The 20224-nt window shown below is 34.6% G+C and overlaps 1 protein-coding gene across 1 annotated transcript; it reads left to right on the top strand.

Moving 5' to 3' along the window:
• The first annotated feature begins 1691 nt into the window (after positions 1-1691).
• On the top strand, positions 1692-16482 carry LOC129789872 (ATP-binding cassette sub-family G member 1). Its single transcript, XM_055826967.1, has 11 exons — positions 1692-2020; positions 4584-4722; positions 7998-8115; positions 8173-8356; positions 9505-9650; positions 10824-11062; positions 13710-13990; positions 14086-14254; positions 14361-14461; positions 14556-14711; positions 15863-16482. Exons 2-11 carry the CDS (start codon positions 4647-4649, stop codon positions 16205-16207), a joined length of 1815 nt encoding a protein of 604 aa, XP_055682942.1. The 5' UTR covers positions 1692-2020; positions 4584-4646; the 3' UTR covers positions 16208-16482.
• The last annotated feature ends 3742 nt before the right edge of the window (positions 16483-20224 follow it).

The following is a 20224-nucleotide window of genomic DNA, read 5'->3' as shown; positions in this document are numbered from 1 at the left end:
ATTAATTCGCGTTCTAGTTTGCTTTCATAAAATTGGTACACTGAAAGAAACACAGCTCTCGTAAGCTTGGTCAGCTTACCAGTACATTATGTTTTAGTTTTTCATTAAAAAAAAGTAATTTTTCATTTTAGTTTAATTTTCTTTTTTTAAGGAAATTTCTTAATAGTCTCTCCAGGATATGAGGAAATATTTTAAATGGATTTTCATTGAAGAAAATGTCTTAATTCTTCTTTATGTTTAATTTTTCTTTTTTACCATTGCTTTAAGTATTCCTTAAAAAAAAGAAATGTTTTATTTTGAATACTTCTTTTAGATGAAAGAACTTAAAATGAATTTGACGGACGTTTAAGAGCGGAAGTAGTTTAAAAAAATATAAACTGAATAATTAGGTACTTACAAACAAACATAGTTAATTAGAGGTCTTATCTAATCACTAAATTTTGTGTTAACAGCCATTCTGGTGATTTGTTAAGAAGTAAAAATTGAAATAAAATATTAATTTTGAAAAAAATTACGTAATATTTTTAAAAAATTCTAACGTTCATAACATTTTAAAATTATTTGTAAAACAAGAGACTAAAAATTAGAAATTTAAAAGCTAGATCTCATAGCTCTTATGCAACTAATTTATGCTAATAGTCGTATAAAAAATTTAGGATGTTTTTTTTTCAATTATTTCATAAGTTAGATCTATTTTCCAACTGTTTCAAAGGCCTGATGAAGAGAAAGATTACCTTCAAAATATCACAATTTTGTTCTAATTGTTCAAAAATTATTCGAAATTTCACGAATTGTGTTCAATAGCAACTAATCGAATTAAATCCAGAAGAATAAATTAAATGAAAATTATTTTCTGTCCCATTTGAGGGTGTTTGTACACTAATTCACCAAGTAAATACCCCTTGAGTTGGTGCAAAATTTCAGCATGGATTTAAATATTTGTCAATCTTTCAGTCGACAATACGACCGTTATCATGCAAAATTGTTTATGCAAAAAGAAAAATTGCATCCAAGAGGGGGACATATTATGTGAGAAATTTCTTATCTTCTTCAAGTTTTGCATTTTAGCAAACAATAATGCGGAAAGTGTGTGTCAGTATGCCTCTGGATGGAGATAGTTCCAGTCTACAGAATAATGGCACGCAGAAATTTTATTCGAGAATCTTCGATTTAGTTTTTGCCCTCCATTGATAAGGAGGAAAGTCTGCACAAAAGAAATTATGATTTTGTATATTTGATTTTGCAAATTGAGCACAGAGACCGATCAGAGATCAGACTGCTTGAAGAGAAATGCGGGAGAAATTAAAATTTTTTGTTGCTTGTAACAGTTTTAGACAAGACGTTTGAATTCTATTTGAGATTTGTTTACATTGAGAATAAGAAAATTTATTCTGGATGGAGGGAAGGCAGAAAAGCGATAAGACTGGTTTTTTTGTACGAAGATCGCGAATGCAACGTGCCGTTGAAGGAAAAAAATGCGCATAAATTTAAAAAAATTTTCACGACTTTTCTGTCGGGGCATCTTCACGTGATCTCTGGAGGCGCTCAACCAAATTCCTCAGAGATGGGTGGGTGGACAGCGGGTGGGGGGGGGTGAGGTGCACTCCCAACCAAATTGAGTGACGCGGGGATTGCGAGTGAGATTAATGCGAGAAGATTGGACGCGACCGGCTATTTTCTCATAATATTTATGCTTTACAATCATCTCAAAACGGCCGTGCGCTGTGGTAGACGTCGTCGTATAGCTTGGGTCAGTCGTTTTGCGCCTTCCATCGCGTCGAGTTGTGCCTGCGCTCCCGACTTTGTTGCCCCGTTGTGCGCTCTTTGAATTAAGTTTTCTTTAGCAACTTTTTTTTCGGCTATAGAAGCCCCCCATGTGGACATTTCGCAATACATCCTGCTGCCTCCACTCAGCAATGCTCAATTGTCGTGTGACTAGTGCTACAATAAGTGCGTGAATAATTCAACGAAATTTATTTAAATTAAATTTAAAATAAATCTCTGAAACCAACTTTTGCAGGTAAAGTCGCGTGCGATGGTAAATTTATTACAAAAAGAATGCATTTAATCGATCGCCAATGAATTAATCATAACGCGTGAACTTGTGTTGTGTGTGTCTCAACTTCCACTCAAGCTAAAAGAAAAAAAAATGTGTCTCTTTTCCCACGAAGGAAAAGAAAAACCCCACCGAGTGATTCAATGGCTTAAATACAGTTTAATAAAATAAGAAGTTTTCGTAGGAAATAATTAAAGAAGCTTTAATGAATGCTAAAAAGAACTTTATTAACACAAAAACCTGCACCACGATGAGTCTTAAGAATGTAATTTAAAAGTGACAACGGAACAAAATGAAATGAAAGGAAAAAAACTTGTTCATAAATTTATTACACTACATTTTTTTTAGAACAATGGTTTAAAAGGAACGCATTAAGTTTTTTTTACAAATAGTGACGAACATTTTTTTCTTGGCGTATTCTGAAGAAAAAATTTTTCAATGGTCTGATTTTCATTCCTCAAAGAGGAAAAAAAATCTTGAAAGGAAAATAATTACTGAAGATTGAGAAGAATTACTAAAATCGGACCCTATAGAGTTGGAATTAGAATTTATTTAAGCTTCATCCTTTTAATTTGTTTTGCCTTAAATATTCCTTCCCTTTAAGGAATATCTTAAAGAAAATTTAGCGAATATTTAAATAAAAATCTTACAGCCTCTGTCCGAAAGCTTCTCTGTCGGAGAAGCTCTGAAAAGAGAAACGGGGAAATCGAGTTAAAATATTAAAAGAAAACACGTTAAAGCATAAAATGTCGTTAAACAATTAGCAGAGAATAAGTAGAAAATTTGATGGAAAAATAAAACATGTAACAAGTAATAAAATTTAGAAACAAACATAAAAATGATAAATAAAAACCAATTGCGTCAAAGTCGTGAAATCACGACTTAGACTTTTAAACCACGTTAATTTAATAGTAAAATAATTTAAAAAAAAAAATGAAATGATTCGTTATGCTTAATAAATCTAGGAGTTATACTTAATTTAATGCATTCAATAAAAACTTGCTTAAAAGAATTTATGGTTCGAATAATTTAAAAATTTTAATAGAACCATTCATAGCTTTTGTGTAAAAACGTTAGAAAAAAATAATTTAAATTCGGCTGTTTTTTTATCATTCTTTTCAACTTTATCATATCAAAAAGTTGTTGATTTTACATTATTGTTCAAAATGTTTCAAAAAGTACATACATACTCATAAAAGCTTCAAAATTATCAGTTTACATTTCCCGAAAAATGCTGCACGTTTTTCGAATTAACAGAGCCGGTATTGGAATAAAAAAAATCTCAATGGATTACGCGTGCAGTCGTTGAGATTTTGAACCCATTAATCTTTACTCTTTTTTTTGTTCTTTGCAAGTTTATAAACCCCATCCAGGAATTTATTCTAAATAAATCTTCAAAATTGAGAAGGAGAGAGATTTTTGAATATTTTAAAATATATTTGAGAATTCAAATTAATTTTCTCGTTCAAGAAACAATCTAAAAGCTTGAGAACGGTAAAGCCTTTTTGTCACAGCTTCGGAATGTTCTTGACAGTGATTCTAGACACTCTCGCCATGTTGATTGTTGGTAGAAATTTTAGCGCATAAATTACACGCAGTGTTTTAGCAAACACTCCAACAGACAAGCATTAACACTTTCATTCTAATCAGCTGTAATAGCAAACAGAATTCCCACAAACATTCTTTCTGAAAGCATTTTTCCACTTTGGAAAATTTTTCTTAACTGCTCAATTTTATTTAAGAAAAATAAAAAGGAATTCCCTGCGTAAATGAAGTAATTTTATTTTGTAGATTGCGCAACAATCCTCCTTCACCTGCTAAATTGGTATGACGCGAGAGGGCAAAAAAATGAATTTGCTCTTGAACTTGAAAAGTGAATGAATTAAATCTTACGTTGTGTGAGCGAAAAAAAAATGCATTTATTGTGCAATATAACTGTACGAATTCGGTGACCGCGATGAATTGCATAAGACTCAATTTGAGACGGTGAGAAATGAAGAGAAAAAACGCGAGCTGTGCAAAAAGTACGTACAGCTATACTTAAAAGCTCTCTTGAGCTTTGAGAGGTATTTATTTGGTTGCTTTTGGTGGGGAATGTGAAATAGAGAGAAAAAAAGATGCGTGGAAAGTGTCATGGACTGTGCTGGGGCGAAAGAGTGGTGGACAAGCAGAACACGCACATTTCTCTTTTGTACCACCCAACAATATATCAAATAAGTTCAATGACAACATCGGCCTGATGCATTATTTAGTGACTTAATCGATACCATATTGATTAATTCAGCGTAATTCAGTGTGGTGTTGTCTCATGAAAAATTAGGTTGAAGACACACCAAAGAAAAACCAATGCGATCAGTCTTGAGCTCATGTCCAACTACGTGGACACCGCATGCCGCGAAAATCCGCGATTTAGGTCTTTTGGTGCTTTTTTGATCGTTTCTTCTTGTTTTTTTTTTTATTAGAAGTACATTTCCATTAATTTCAATTAAATTTGTGTTATTTGAATTTTGCTTTCTTCTGTGTGCAGGTTTTATTTTTTCTCCAAAACTTATACTGGCTTTGCTGCTGAGGCTAACTTCTTCGCGCCAAAATGAGTCAGTGCAGAGAATCCGTCGACATTGTCTTTGAAGACATCAAATATTCCGTTTCATTACCCAGGCAAAAAGGTAAATTTCATTTTAATATTTTATTCTTTATTTTAGGCTGTGAATCATTCTTTGGAAGAGAACAGCTTCTGTGACTGCTTTTTGTCTCGTTTTCTTCAATTTATTTGAGTTTTTTCTTGTACTTTCTTTATGTCTTCATTTTCTGTTAGTTTTCTTTGTTTATTTGTTAGATTTTGTATTTTTTTTTATTTTCAATTTCTTTTGCGTATCTTATCAACAAATATTGTAAAATGAATAGAGTTTTTTTTTAACAAACAGCAGAGAAAACTTGAATTTAATTATTAAGTTTGCGTAAACAAATTAAAAGAATTGAACGTTGCTCTTTTATCACGATTTTTTTCTTCTTTAAGAGGTGTCAGATTTTTTTTTATCAGTTTAAAGTGTTAATGAGCGTTTAAAAGGAGATTTTTAACGAAAGATTAGAACATTTTTAGGACAATGTTAAAGACTCAAGAGAAGCTTTATTATTTTTCGGAAAAATGCAGGGAAAACATTGAAAATCTCAATTCAAATTTTTATCTAAAATGGCTTAAGAAACTTTAAGAATAATAGAAAGTTTTTAGCTTTTCAAAAATTATTTTAAAAAGTTCTAACGTATTTTTAACTTTTAATGGGTTATAAAATGATGAATCATAAATAAGAAAAGATAATTAAAATTTAATAACCAAAAAAATTGATTTAATTTCAATTAAAATTCATCCTAGAAAAGAAATAGTCAACAAATTATTTAATTAAATATAAAATAAACATAAGAAAATGATGTAAGAATTTCATTAAACTTCACCGCTAAAATTTAGCATTGATAGATAAAAAATACAGTCTAGTCAATATTTGAATTTTAATAGTTCAAAAGATAAGAGAAGCTCTTGAGGTGAGACCCCTAAAGTCCATTAGATTGAGTCAGGTTGAAAGCTCGCGCATCTACTTTTTCGAATGACCGCACATTGCCTCTCACTTGGAATGTAAACATTCAGAGATTATAGCTTAAAAATATTATGTATTTTTTGACGATACAGCAAAGAAGAACCGGGTATGTAAATCATGCGTGCGTGTATGTTATTTTCGCGATATTTATCGATTTTATATAGCATTGCAACTGACGTCTTTGGCACCGATTAAAGAAAAAATGGGTGGAAGAGGAATAGCGAGACAAATTATCACTTTCGGACACGTAAAAGGTGAATTTATGCTTCAATGACGAGCCAGTCAGGCAATGTCATTGCCACACAAAACATGGGTGATGCCATCATTCTCTTCTCACAAGACTGTGCTACATATGTATGTAGATTAAACATCCACATAATAATCAGTCGCGCTCCAGTGATGCAACATTTATACGGACATGCGGACCTTATAAATGCTCGTGGTTGGAAGGCGCGCGAGGAAATTACAATAAAATGGAAAGTAGTTGGAACTGTGGCGGTGTGTGTTCTCGTATAATACGAAAACCCCACCAAAGTTTTACAATATTCTCTTCTTACACACAACACATTGGTCTTTCATCACGTTCTTCTCTTGCAAATTTTCATTCTCAATTGCAAAGCACAACGACAAGAGAATTGGGTCGTTGGCTCGACATTCTCATTTCCCTTTTTGCTGGTCACTCAAGTTTTTCTGCTTTCTTCGTCATCGTAATTTCTTCTGCACTTGCACTTTTTATTTTATTGAATTAAATAATAAAATAGTTTTAATTCACGTGAAATGGTTTTGGTTGCTTTTTTGAGGCAACAATGGTGGGTTTGAACCAAAATTGGCAGGTAGTGTTTGGAAAATCAGAATGTTTTACTTTATTATTTAAGGTTTAAGATTGTTCCCTTTGAATGAAGCAGCCCTTTATAACTGTGACTAAACTCCTTTCATATCAAAATCAGTTTGGAATTTTTAAAGGAAACTTCATTTAAAAATTTAAGAGTTAAAAATACGAAGTAAGGAAACTTTTACGTCAGGATCAGTTGATAAAAAAAGCTTAATTAAAATATTTTATTAAAAAAAAAATAACTAAAATAAGTTCAAGCACCCTTACACGTGGATAGCAGACAGAAAAAAAAAGAATGAAATAGACAAAATACAAAATTATTGAAGAGAAAACAAAAGTTAAGAAAAGAGATAAAAAAAAGAAAAGAAAGTCAAAAAGAAAAAAATGAGGATCAATGTCCAGATTAAAAATGCATTTTTACGGCGTTCAATGAACGACATAAGTCACGCGGCAGAGCGTTGTTAAGAGAGATATGCCCTTTAGAAAGAACGTGCGATAGAAGCATTCATGTGCTTCAGTTCTCGCAACATCAGAAGCTCCATAATCTGACAGGGTGATTGGAGGTCACTAAATAGTGATTAGCACGTAAAGTTTCAATTTTTCCGATGGCTTGGGGTCTGTAAAAAAAGCTGTCTTATCGGAAACATCAGACTATGATCAGAAAGAAGCATTCTAATACGTCAAGAAATGCATTATTCTTATCGAAAGAAAATTTAAATTGATAAGAAACTAATTAATAAAAAAAATTATATGGTCGATTATAATATTTAAAATTTTATTAGATTTTATAAATTAGAAAAAAAATTACTCACCCATTGCAACCTTAATAAAAACCAATTAACCACACTTGACCAGGTGATCTGATGCGCCAAATTTCTTACCGCACATGCCTTTAAGAAATTAATTTAATATTTAATATTGAATATTGAACCTGAAACCGCATTTTCCAAGAAAACTATTGACCTTATGATTTGCTTTTTTTCTCTCTTGGGCTCAAGAACCAGATCAAGCGCGACTGACTCTCGCTCCTGATGATCTGGTTTGATATCTAAGGTAAATTGTCTTGTAAAAGAGCGTCTCTGGGCGATATATACAATTGGATTTTTTTCTCAATGAAAGTGTGTCAATTGTTTGCGATCAAAGGTTCTCTTCCAACAACGTTTGGGGGAGATTCTCTTTGGCTGGCCACAAGAACAATTTTCCACACGAACCTGAAAAGAAACTCGCGACTCGTTGGGGGCTCCCTTGGTCGGCTTGGCAAACTTGCTGTGACCGATCGCGGCCAATGGGTCATTACTATAGTCCAGTGTCGGTTACCTTGACAGTAGGTAGCACGTTGGTTGCAATGTTCTTATTGGCCCAGCTCATGCAGAAGTGCATGGGAGAGGCAACTTTGCCAAACGACACCATTTCCACATACTGTCTGTGTCCATCAAAGCACTTTAAGCTGCACTCTGTGCGGGCTTTTACTTCTCTGCTTTAAGCTCGAAGATTTACAAATTATTTCTTTTTCTTACAGAAAAAAAGCAAATCCTTAAGAAACTTACTGGAAAATTCAATTCGGGTGAAATAACAGCTATTCTAGGACCATCTGGAGCAGGGAAATCCAGCCTCCTCAATGTCCTCACAGGATTCATGTAGGCACAATCTCTTATCTATTTAATTTTTTTTTCAAAAATCTTTTTTTCTTGCAGTAAAAAGGGTGTTGAAGGGAATGTAATGTTCACAAATGGGAAGAATGCCGTGAAATTGAAAAGTAGTCGCAGCTACATCCTCCAGGATGACAATCTCTTCCCCTGGTACACCGTCAATGAGACCATGATGCTCGCGTGCCAGCTGAAAGTCGCCAATGTGAGCTCGCAATCGCGACAGAAAATGGTAATTAATTTCAACGTCTCCTCCCTGAACTATTCCGCGCACTAATTGCCATCCACGGCAGGAAGTGCCTCTTATTTACTCTCCACACACACAGAAGTCTCTGGTTTTAAGCTAAACATGAGTGAGAAAAAAAATGTTACAGAGTGAGTTGCTAATTGAAGCGGGAATTGAAGATTTAACATTGAAAGATTAGCCGGGAAATGTATTTACAATGTGTTACCTACAAACAGGTGGACAGATATTTAGTTTTTTTTTTGTTTATTTGTCTTCTGATAATTGTGATAAACGAACGGACACGTAGATAGATACATATGTCGATAGACCATGTACATAACTTTAAGAGCTTTCGACTTATCTATTCTTTGATCTGGATTTGTGGAAATTAAAAGGATTAAAAAGCAAATTAAAGTTTAATTTCAAAAGCATTTAGTTCGAAGCATTGCCTAACATTTATTTAATTATGAAGAAATCATAAAACGTACCGAAAGCTCCGTAAAATTAATTTTTTTTCAGCTTTTGAAGACGGTTGCGTAAAAATTTTGATTTTACATGCGACGTTTCAAAGGTTGTGTTGCCTATTCATCAGACCTACAAAGTATTTAACGATTTTTTCTTAATTTTTGTTTCTCAGTTAATTTAAACTATGGGGTCAATTCTGACAAAAATCTTTCCTTTTCATTTCTAGCAACTTTAAAGATGTTTAAAGATTCTGACTGTTGATGTTTTTACATTGTTATTTTGTCGTTCTATAAAAGAAAAAATACAGAGAAATTATGTTCTAGAAACATAGCCCTGGAAAGTTAATTTTTTTTTTCAAAGCCGATTAAAGAAAGTAATAAAATGTTAAAATCTTGAGGTTTTTCCGGTTTTTCCTATATACCAAAAATCTTATAAACAACGAATTGTAAGAAAAGAAAAGATTAATATCAGAATCTACCCTTATTTTAATAATTTAATGGTTCAAATTTATTTAATTAATAATCAAAAACATATAGTTGCAAAAATGGCGAAAGCTTAAAAAAATAATTTTTTTTTCTTAAATAAATTTTAATGTGAGACAGAAAATCCATCCTCTTCACCCCATATTAAAGAAGTAATTCCTAAGAAAATTCTTAAACCAAAAATTCTCATTTTTTATCATTTTCCAGATAGATAATATCCTGAATACTCTCCATTTGCTTCACACAAAAAATACACGATGCAAAAATCTATCTGGTGGCCAGAAGAAGCGCCTGTCAATTGCATTGGAACTCATTGACAATCCATCTGTGCTGTTCCTCGATGAACCAACAACGTGAGTATGCTACCCTTGAGATAAACTTCCTTTTGTTGAACTTATGAATCCCCTTTGGATGTCTTCCGTTACGACGCTATGCCGCCACATTGATGTCAAATTTAAATTAATTTCGTGACTCTGTTGTATGGGACTTAAAACCTCCCATAGTCACGAAATTATTAGTTTGTGCGCACAGAGTGTCTGCCACATGTGAATGGGGATGGGAATTGAGGAAATACGCAATTATAGGGAGCACTGATAGTACAATTACAATATCATTAAGACATGCTTAGTAAATTATTAGTAATTTCATTTCCCCGAAAATTTGTCGTGTGTGTGGTTAAATGTGGAGAGTCATGGCGCGTGAGGGAGCACGGAGGAGGTGGTACCCACCACACCGGTGTTGTAGACATCAAATGAAGGAATTGAAATAGATGCTATAGATAGAGTGGAAGTAGTGTGTGTCAGTAGTTGCGGGAGAAGAGATGGAAATTAAATGAATATTCCCTCGACAATATACATTTTAATGTCTCTCCACCACCAAAATGCCTCATGATGCTTTCTCCACATTATCCAAGGAGAGAAGTTCTGCTCTGTTAGCGAGGAAATGGATGATTTCCCAAAGAACCGACGAAAGATCAAGGTTTATTTTGTCGACGCCACCACAACCTTCGTGTTTTGATTGCTAAATCATTATTTTTATTTTTTTTTGTATGCCTCTCTCCTAAAATTAGTTTTGTGATTATTTAAATTGTACAACTCATTGTGCAATTTCTTCATACATTTTTTTTACATTTTGTACAAATTACAGGGAGAGATTTTTTATCTTTGTGAGCAATTAGTGGGATATAAAATGATATACAAAGTAGGTAAATTATCCGAAATTACGTTGAGCTTTTTTATCTTTTGAAAGCTCAACAGCATAATTATTTTCCACATAGAAAAAAAAATATATAAAGAGACGTAGAAATATTTATTTGATCAATAGAAGTTGAATTATTAAAATGAAAATAAATGACAAAAGAAAATCAATTTAGGAGTTAAATTTAATTGAATTTATCCTTCTCATTACTTCATTGATGACAATAATGTAGAATATTATCCATGCGGAATTTCCCGTGGGACGCGTGCATTGTTCTGCACACAGAACTGAATGAAATATAATGGAAAATCATTTTCTCTCCCTTCTAGAGGCTTGGACAGCTCATCATCGACGCAATGTGTGCGACTTTTGCAGAATCTAGCCCGCGAGGGACGTACCATTATCTGCACAATCCACCAGCCATCCGCCACGATTTATAACACCTTTGATCATGTCTACATCATGGCGGAAGGGCAGTGCGTGTACCAAGGTAGTGCCGACAATACGGTGTCCTATCTCAGTTCACTCGGACTCCATTGTCCCCAGTATCACAGCCCCGCTGATTACAGTGAGTACAATAAAATAATTTTCAATGATATGGCTACACAATGAACTTTTCATTTAATTTCAATGGAATTGAAGGGATAAAGAAGAAAATATTCTGTCAATGAAAATTTGAAATGATTTGAAAGACCTGCTCTATTGTGTTGAAGACCTGATGATGGGAGTAAGAAGATCCGAAACGTCGTATGTCATAAATTGAAAGAGTAGAGAGTGGGCTGAGAATGAAAGTTACTAATATTTCACATTGATTCATTATGATTACTTTTAAGCTTTTGACAAAGATCTGATTAAAATTTTTCTTTCCAATTTAATGATTATTTTTGTGATAAAAAAACCAAGAAGATTAGAAATTAAATAAATTTTTTAAGGCCTAAAAGACGTTTTTTTAGAGCCTAATTGAACTATAATTTGCATGAATTAATTAATTGTGTTTCCCTAAATTTATTTTGCTTATAAATAGTTGTTACTGAAACATTAAAAAACAAGTAAATATCAAGATAAATATGCAGAAAAGTTGAAAAACTATCTAAACAACAGAATTACGATTCTTTCTAACTCAAGGATTCAATAAAAAATGCTTTAAAAATGTACTGGTAAGCTGACCAAGCTTACGAGAGCTGTGTTTCTTTCAGTGTACCAATTTTGTGAGAGCAAACTAGAACGCAAATTAATTTAAATACGCGCAAAGTCGGGAAAAGTAGAAAAGTCATAACCTAAGAAATCTTTAGAAGGCTATATCTCGAGAACGGATCCATAGATTTTCATAATTTTTGTTTGTTTTAAAGGTCTCGAAGTCAGCTATAACATATCGAAAAATGAAAAAAATTTATGTTGCCATTTTCGAAAAATTCGAGTTCGAAATTTTCGAAAACTTTGTTTTTGACTTTAGCGCCTCTTGCGGTCATTTTTCGAAGTTGCAATGTTCTAGACATTTTTAGGGTTTCACGAAACCTTTCATTTGCGCTTGAGTTGATCAAGATCGGACTTGTAGAACCCGAGATATGACATGCCAACTTTGGAAGGCTATGTCTCGAGAACGGATGCATAGATTTTCTTCATTTTTGGCATGGAGCTAGATAATATGGTCAGCTATAACATATCAAAAAATGAAAAAAAATATGTCGCCGTTTTCGAGATATTCATCGAAAACTTTTCGAAAATTTTGTTTTTGATTTTTGGCCATCTAGCGGTCACCTTTGAAACTTCGAATGTTCTAGAAAGTTGTAGGGTTTGTTGAGAGCTTTCATTTGAGCCCGGGTTGATCAAAATCGATCAAGCCGTTTTCGAGTTACGGTCGATTTTCGAGGAAAAATTGTGGCGGCCATATTGACTAAACGGCTTGACCGTTTTTCGAAAATGAGGTATCGTTGGTGTTGGATATGAGCGTGGAAACTCCGAACCACATTGGTTAGTGGGGCATCTGTCCCAACGCCGTTGGGACAACATGGTGAGTTCCCCCACCACAGCATTCCCCTTAACATCCGGATCTCTCGGAATAACCGAATTTTTCTTTCTCCGTCACTTATTCACCAATCTTTATACAGTCCACATGTTTAATAAAGTTCTTTTTGAAAATTTTGAGAAAAAATAAAAGTTTTGAGTTTCCAAGTATCAAAGTGTTATTTATTGATTGCTAAGTTATTGAAGTGTGAGGGAACTGATCTAAGAAGGTACCTAAGGAGTGCAATTTAGAGGATTCAAGAGGAGAAAGCAGTTGAAGGTGAAACCTCGTGGCGAAAGGAAAGATTCAGCACAAGGCCACCACGTGGAATTTTTCTGATCCATCTCCCCGGAGGCTAATTAGTTTAACCTGTGCTGTATTTCAAGGTACGAGATTCACGGAAGTGTCTAAGGGATTGTGGAGAGAATTGGGCAGAGTTTAGAGGCAATAACTTAATCATTTATTTCTACCATACTCATTGAAGGTACGCATACTGAGGAGGTATCTGTGGGATTAAGGGAGAGTTGGGCAAAGCTGGACGCAATTAATTCATTCTTTATTTCCACGCTATATTGAAGGTTAGTGTCATACAGTTGGAAAGGTATTGATGTCCCCTACAACATATAAAAATTTCAGATTTTTAGCTATAATAGGGGATGAGATATAGGCAAAACAAAATTTTGAGGTTATTCAAAATGGCGGACACGGGGGTTGGGGGGTGGATTTGACATCATAATCGAATTTTTTTATGTCGATATTTAAACTTTGCCGTTTACCGCAAGTCTCTATCTATTACCGTTCTCTTGCAATTTAAGTTTATGATCCGGCCGGACGGACGGCCGGCCGGTCGGAAAAAAAATTTTTTGGCGCATACGTTTTTTGAAATGTGGGGACCCTAATTCGTGCTCATCCCAAGTTTGAGCCCGATCTGACGACTTTCGATTTTGCTCGGTACACAAAAGCTGTGTCTGAAAGAAACACAGCTAAAAGTTGACACGCGTAACTGCTAAATTAAGTCATTTTGAAGATATTTCTTTTAAAATCATTAGGCCAACAAAAAACGACATAAAAAGGAAATACAAAGATATAGACAAAAAATGCATAAAAAATAATTTTAACTAGTTTAAACAAGCAATTAAATTTAAATTCATTAAACTGAGAAAAAGACGAATAAACATTAAAAAATACTCTTTTACTACATATTTTTTAGTTATCGAGGTAGCTAATGGAGACTACGGGAACTTTACATATTCTCTGGCAAAAGCTGCAACGGACAATCGGTGGCGTTCTTCGCAGCTTTGCATAATGGACAGAGCTTTAGGTTCTAAGGATAATCGCTCTAGTTTTATAAGTGACAGCAGCAACAGCAGCAGTTCAGATAACCCATCAACAACCTCCATCACCAGCAGTAGACACATTGAGAGACCATCTGAATGGTCAAGATTTGGGACGCTGATGAATCGGTGCAAGTTGCAGTGCTTCCGTGATTGGGTAAGTAATTTTAAGGGGTTTTTCTGCATTAAAAAAAATTCCACAAAAATACTAAAATAAATATTTCTTTTCTTGTTTTTTTTTTCTTTGCACAGACTGTGACTCACCTGAAAGTGTTGTGCCATGTGCTGTGTGCAATTCTCATTGGGCTCATCTATGGTGATTCAGGGCTCAATGCAACCAAATCAATCAACAATGTTGGTTTCTTGATAATCGGTGTGGTCTATCTGTGGTACACAACAATGATGCCGGGTGTTCTGAGATGTAAGAAAAACAAGAGAACAGAGAAATATTTTGAATTTATTCCAATGAGAAAGCTGTGGTAATTGCTGGCTCTTTTTCCTCCCTCTCTCTCTCTCTGCATGTACAGTCCCATCGGAAATTGCCATTCTGAAGAAGGAAACTTTTAATGGCTGGTACAAGCTGCGAACCTACTATTTCGCCACAATTGCAATAATGGCACCAATTCATGTAATTAATTTACCATTTCCACCAATTAGCCATGAATATTTGCAACTAATGAACCTCTTTTTCTCTTTCTCTCTCTCCCCATTCATTTGCATAGATTATGTTTGCCGTTCTATATTCTGTGATAGCATTCCTGATAACGCAACAGCCGCTCGAGACGATGCGATTGTTCAAATTTGTCCTTATTTATGCAATTACAACAATAACAGCAGATGGTTTTGGCATCTTCCTCGGTACAGTGGTTAATCCTGTGGTGAGTTGGCACATCCTGTGTGTGTGTGTGTGTGATGGAATTATTAATCAATTCACAATATTGGAATTATTATTATGAATGTAGTGCTTATTGCTTTAAATCTCCTCCTCCCACACTCTCATTTACTTAAGAATTTAATTAAGATGAAAATTGAAGATTAAAAAAGTTTAAGGAATTTAATATTTAAAATTGAATTATTTCTTTAGAGAGATTTTTGATCAAGGTATGTTTACCTAAACGAAAATATTCGGATCTTTGGAAATATTCGGATGATTTACAAAAAGAAATCAAAATATTCGGCATAAAAAGACACAGATTAAGGACATAAAAAGGACTAAATTCAAGCCTAAAAATTACTCAGCTCAAGCTTGGATAGTACAAAATTCAATTCTCAAATGTTCTTAATTCAATCCTAAAAAATACTAAATTCTAGCACAAAAGCATTAAAATTCAAGCTGAAGAATGTTTAATTGGATTTTATTCCTAAAAGGTCTCAGATTGAGAAGAAAAAGCTTAATTAAGAACTTATTAATTTAAGTTTAATAAGTATTAAAAAGCAGAAAAAAGTTTTTCGGATCTTAGCAAGGGATATGAAGGAAATATTCGAATAATTCGCTAACAAAATCAAAATATTCGTCAGATAAACACCCCTTGTTTTTGATTATAAAGTTTGTCTATTAAGAATTCTTTCAATAATTAGAATGAAATATGTACTTTCACTGATCAAAATAATCAAGGGGTGTTTATCTGAACGAAAATCTTCAAATTATTCGTAAAGATTCACATTATTCATCAAGATTCGGTTCATTTGTTATGAATATTCGAATTATCCGTTAAGAAATTTCGAACAATTTTTCAAGAAGATTCAAACTGTTCCCCAGATAAACACCCCTTGAAAAGAATTAATTTTCTGTTCTAAATAGAGTTTTTCCTTCTTAACAGGAATAAATTTTCTTTGTTAACTTTTGAGTGCCTAAAAATGGCATGTATATTTATTTTTATAAAATTTTAATGGATTCATTTAAAGAAAGAATTTTAGAACATTTCGCGAGAATTTAAAACATTCCTGGGCTCATCTGGGTTAAAGCAAAGAGATAAAAATCCTTCGTCAAAATTTAAATATTTTTTTCTTTATCTTTTTTCCTTTGAAGAATGGAACGTTCTTTGGAGCCGTGGGAACATGCTTCCTGTTGGTCTTCTCCGGTTTCCTCGTTCTCTTCAATCACATGCCCGATGTGATGCGCATCCTGTCGTACTTCTCCTTCAAGCGTTACTCCCTGGAGGGCCTGGTGCTGGCCATCTACGACAACAACCGCTCCAGCTTGTGGTGCCCCGAAACGGAGCTGTATTGCCACTACCGCAACCCCATGTACCTCATCAATGAGCTCGGTATGACGCCTAAGAACTTCAATTTTGATCTCTCCATGATGATCATCCAGATGTGCGCCATCAAGACCCTCACGTACTTCACACTGAAGCGCCGAATGACAAATTAGCTCCTAAGTCCCAATCGCCGTGTATAGTATTTAAGGAAAGGAGGGCCTTAACCATTTTTTTCGTGGTTTCAGTGTGACTCATGCGTGTGATTTTTGTATTAATATATTTTCTATTTCGTGATTCCTCATTTATAAGGAATTCCTCGCATATTTGGAGGAAAGGGGAATTTTTTAGAAGAAGAGATTTTTTGTCTTGTGAGGATTTTATTGTTTAAGGTATTTTAATTTTTTTTTTTTGTAATAAAAAAGGGACATCTTTGTTAGATGGATGAGAATATTATTTTTCTTATTATTCCAATGCGAGGTGTTACAAAAAAAATCCGCATGGTATGAAGTAAATCATCTGCAGATGCAAGCGATGTGGTGATGCAAAATTAAAGGCGATGCCACCGGATGACTTTGGTGAATGGAGCAAGGTGATGAGTGATGGGAAAAATCCCCGAGGAAATCAATATTCATGAATGACTTTTCACCATGTGGAGGAAGTGAATGCAAATGAAGAACAATGGGAGAGAGTGGCGCGGGCAAAAAGAAGTTGAGTGTGGCAATTTTTCTTCGTCTACCAAACAAGGAGAGGATGATGGTGAAAAGGTTCATTGGGTTTGGCGAAAGGAGACGCTCAATTTCTCAACCGAATGTAATTTTGTACATCATTAAGTGCATTTAGACTGAGGGTGGAGAAGTTGTAGAAACTTTGACTTAGATAAGCATTTGGCGGGGGTGGAGGGGGTTGCAATAAAATTTTATTGAATTACCCCCGTGATATCTTGCGATATTTCACCTGCCAATTCCATGATCTCTCCGTAGCACGGAGAGCCCCATTGGGGATGTTTAAAATTCCATCCTCGCAGTGCTTCTGCTAAATCCAAATTTATAGTATTCCCATCCTCTCATCCTGCCTGCACTCGTCTCTCCCCCCATAATGTCACACTGTTTCACTTTGTTCTCATTTTACACTCACCCCCATGGGTAGGGGAAAGGGGGTTAATGTGCCCCTTTCTGTGCCATTCCTGCTACAAGCTCCCCTCTAAATTCATTTTCAATACATTCCTTTCGATTCTTGTCGCTCTTTTTTTGCGCCATCTTCAGCCGTCGCTACACTGTCCTTCTGCATTTTGTAGCAATTGTACTGGGCAGTCAAGTCCAGTGTCTTTTCCTCCTTTTGCCAAGGAAGTCCCCTTCGATGGTCAAGTCACTTGAAAGGCGACACATTTTACACAGCAGGGGGACTAATGGTTGAAGATAAAACTCAAGATTTTTCTTTGCTGATTTTTATTTATTTAATTTTTATATTTAAATAGGGAGGATGGAAGGGAGTAAAATACAGAAACTGACTTTCTGAAATTCCTCATTTTTAATGAGTAGGACGTTTTGGGGGAGGTAATGTCTTCTTCTTCAGGTTTTAATTTGCTTTAAAAACGATTTTTTAAAGAAACTAATTTTGTAGGGTTTTTTTTTTAATTTTCAGTTATATTTTAAATTAAATTCTTAATATAGGACCATTATCAACTACGTTCGTAAAATCGTACCTGAATGTCGTTGAAATAAATCAAAATGGCGTTATTTCAGCATAAATCTAAGTTTTCTTTTCAATTAATTGATCACCTTTCTGAAGCAATAAAATTACAATTTTAATTTCGGTAAGTTTTCGTTTTTGTATGATTTTTTATTCAGTTTGTTCTTAGCTGATAAACTTATCAGCTAAAATTAAATTAAATTTTCAATAATATTACGTAAGATTCAAAGTGAATAGTCTCCTTTATTAAACTTTCGAGCTTTTCAAGAAAAAAAAATATTCTTGAAATTTTTATTTTCTGCTTTTTTAATTGCTGGAAAAATTAGATAATAAATTCTTTTAAGATATTTAAGTTAATAAATAAAACTATTAAGAGCCTTCAACGCCATATCTGGATAAAACTTTTAGCAGGAATTTGACTTGTGTGCTGGCCAGTAATTTTTATTTAGAACCAGTAAAGTATATTTTTTGCAAGAAACAAACCCCTTGATTTTAGGGGTAGACATTAGCTTTGAAAAGAGAGACATATATACAGGAAGATCGTGGAGTCAGTAGTGGACACATCTGTTTCGTTTATTCCGGCGGAAACTACTAAATAAACGAAAGGTATTGGAAAGCACGAGACAAGTGAAAAAGAAGGGTTGAAGGAAAAAAAAGAGCTTCGACGACAAAGAAGCTTTGCTCCACAGAGTGCAGGGTGGATGTTGGGGAAAAAAAGCACAGTAGCAGCAGAATGGACAGGCGGACATTGAAAGTGAGCCCAAGCATGTAGGGGGAGGTCGTCTGTGTACACATATATGCCTACCTCACAGAGCTACAACTTGGACATTCTGAATTTTTCTCCGACAGGGACGAATAACGAATTTAATGGTGCACAACTTTCGGGGTGAGTTTTAACGAGAGAATGTTTTATTGTGGCCTCATACTGGGGGGGTGTAGTTGTGATGCTGAAGATGCGAATTCACAGGAGAAGAGTCTATGGGGCGAATAGTTAACTCCTAGGCTAACTAAAACTTTGTTCTCGACTTTGAAGCTTTTCTACATGTACACACAGAAAAAATCTCTCTTCCGGCAAGAATTTAGTATCCCCGTCACACTGTAAGAATTTTCTCTATATAGCCATGCTATAGCGTCGTACCAATCTTCCCCTCGAGATAGCAATTTGCGATTTACGGAGAAGATGGAGAAAATGATCCATGATAAAAACGCTACGCCCATGGAAATTTATGTGTGTCCTCACATTAGAATTATTCCTCGCATGAGTGTGTTTGCTCCTTTTTTTTCTGCCTCACAACCACAATGTGTTCATCATGGCGTAGCCTCTGGGTACAAGCAAGCCGAAGCAACAACAGCAGAAAAAAAATCACATCCAAAAGGCACGTTGAGGAAAAGAAATCCGTCTGCAAGTTGACCTCCATACACAGCAGCGTAAAGTCTTGCAGAAGAGGGATTTTCGTTGAACATGAATTTAGTCCCGTGGATGCTGAGCGAGAGGATATTACATACACAGAGGAGTTTATATGAGACCAACTAATATTTATGAACTTCCCTGGAAATGACAGTCGCCCTATTATCTCGCCAAATCACATCTTTTGTGCCACCCCCCAACCCACCGCAGCACAAAGAAGGATTTACTACACATTGCGAATTACACGAGATTTTCGGGGACAATAAGCGTCCTTTAACAATTGTTCACGCTCCATCCATTTCCTCTTTTCAAGGAGGAAAAGGGAAAACTTTCAGATGCTCGTCAAAAAGGAAATGCATCTTCTCTCCCAAAAAAGCCTTTATGGGGGATCCTTTAAAAACTTTTTCGAGGAAAGAATTTAAATGCAGAGATTTTTTGAGGAAATTTTCTTCTGCGGTTTTCTTCTGATTGGCACAAAATTCATAAATTTAATATAGAGGATGGGATAATTTTTGGAACCTCCGAGCTTTTCAATTAATTGAGGTTTGAAGACAATATTTGAGTCTTCCTAAAGCTCATTCGTAAAGCTCGAAAAAAATCCTTTTGAATTTCAACTATCCTCTGAATGCTTCCGCAAGGATTAAAATACGATTATTTTATCCTCAATGAGGAATTTCTTTAATTCATCCAACATTCTGCATTAATAATTTGAAAATCCTCCATTGATGTGGAACCAAAAAGCGCTTTGTAATCAAAAATTTCACATTTTCATCCCCGAGGATTTTGCTATGTATAGTTGATTGCACATTCACTTTTTGCCTACACCCTCCCCGCCAGCCCCCTGACATGCTATTTATATTAAAAAGCACACACCTCAGCTTGAATTTATACGCATGAATATTCTGCTGAATGCACCAAATCACCGTGTGGTCAAATCAATGCCTAAAATTCATCATGTAATGCCGTTCAAATCTAAAATATTCACATGAGATGGTGCTCACCGTAAATGCTCCCCATTGGAATATTGTAAACGAAGCAAAAGCATCCCAGGTACATTGCTTTTAATACATCATAAAATCCGCAACATGAAATA

This window comes from Lutzomyia longipalpis, chromosome 2 (genome assembly GCF_024334085.1).
Source record: "Lutzomyia longipalpis isolate SR_M1_2022 chromosome 2, ASM2433408v1".
In the NCBI taxonomy this organism is placed as follows: Eukaryota; Metazoa; Arthropoda; class Insecta; order Diptera; family Psychodidae; genus Lutzomyia; species Lutzomyia longipalpis.
This window is presented reverse-complemented; position numbering and strand designations above follow the sequence as displayed.

Excerpts from the sequence above, each read along its gene's own strand:
- LOC129789872 (XM_055826967.1), top strand. The coding sequence starts at position 4,647 with ATGAGTCAGTGCAGAGAATCCGTCGACATTGTCTTTGAAGACATCAAA. Across the intron at positions 8,357-9,504 it reads CGCAATCGCGACAGAAAATG|ATAGATAATATCCTGAATAC; the intron begins GTAATTAATTTC and ends ATCATTTTCCAG. Across the intron at positions 13,991-14,085 it reads TGCAGTGCTTCCGTGATTGG|ACTGTGACTCACCTGAAAGT; the intron begins GTAAGTAATTTT and ends TTCTTTGCACAG.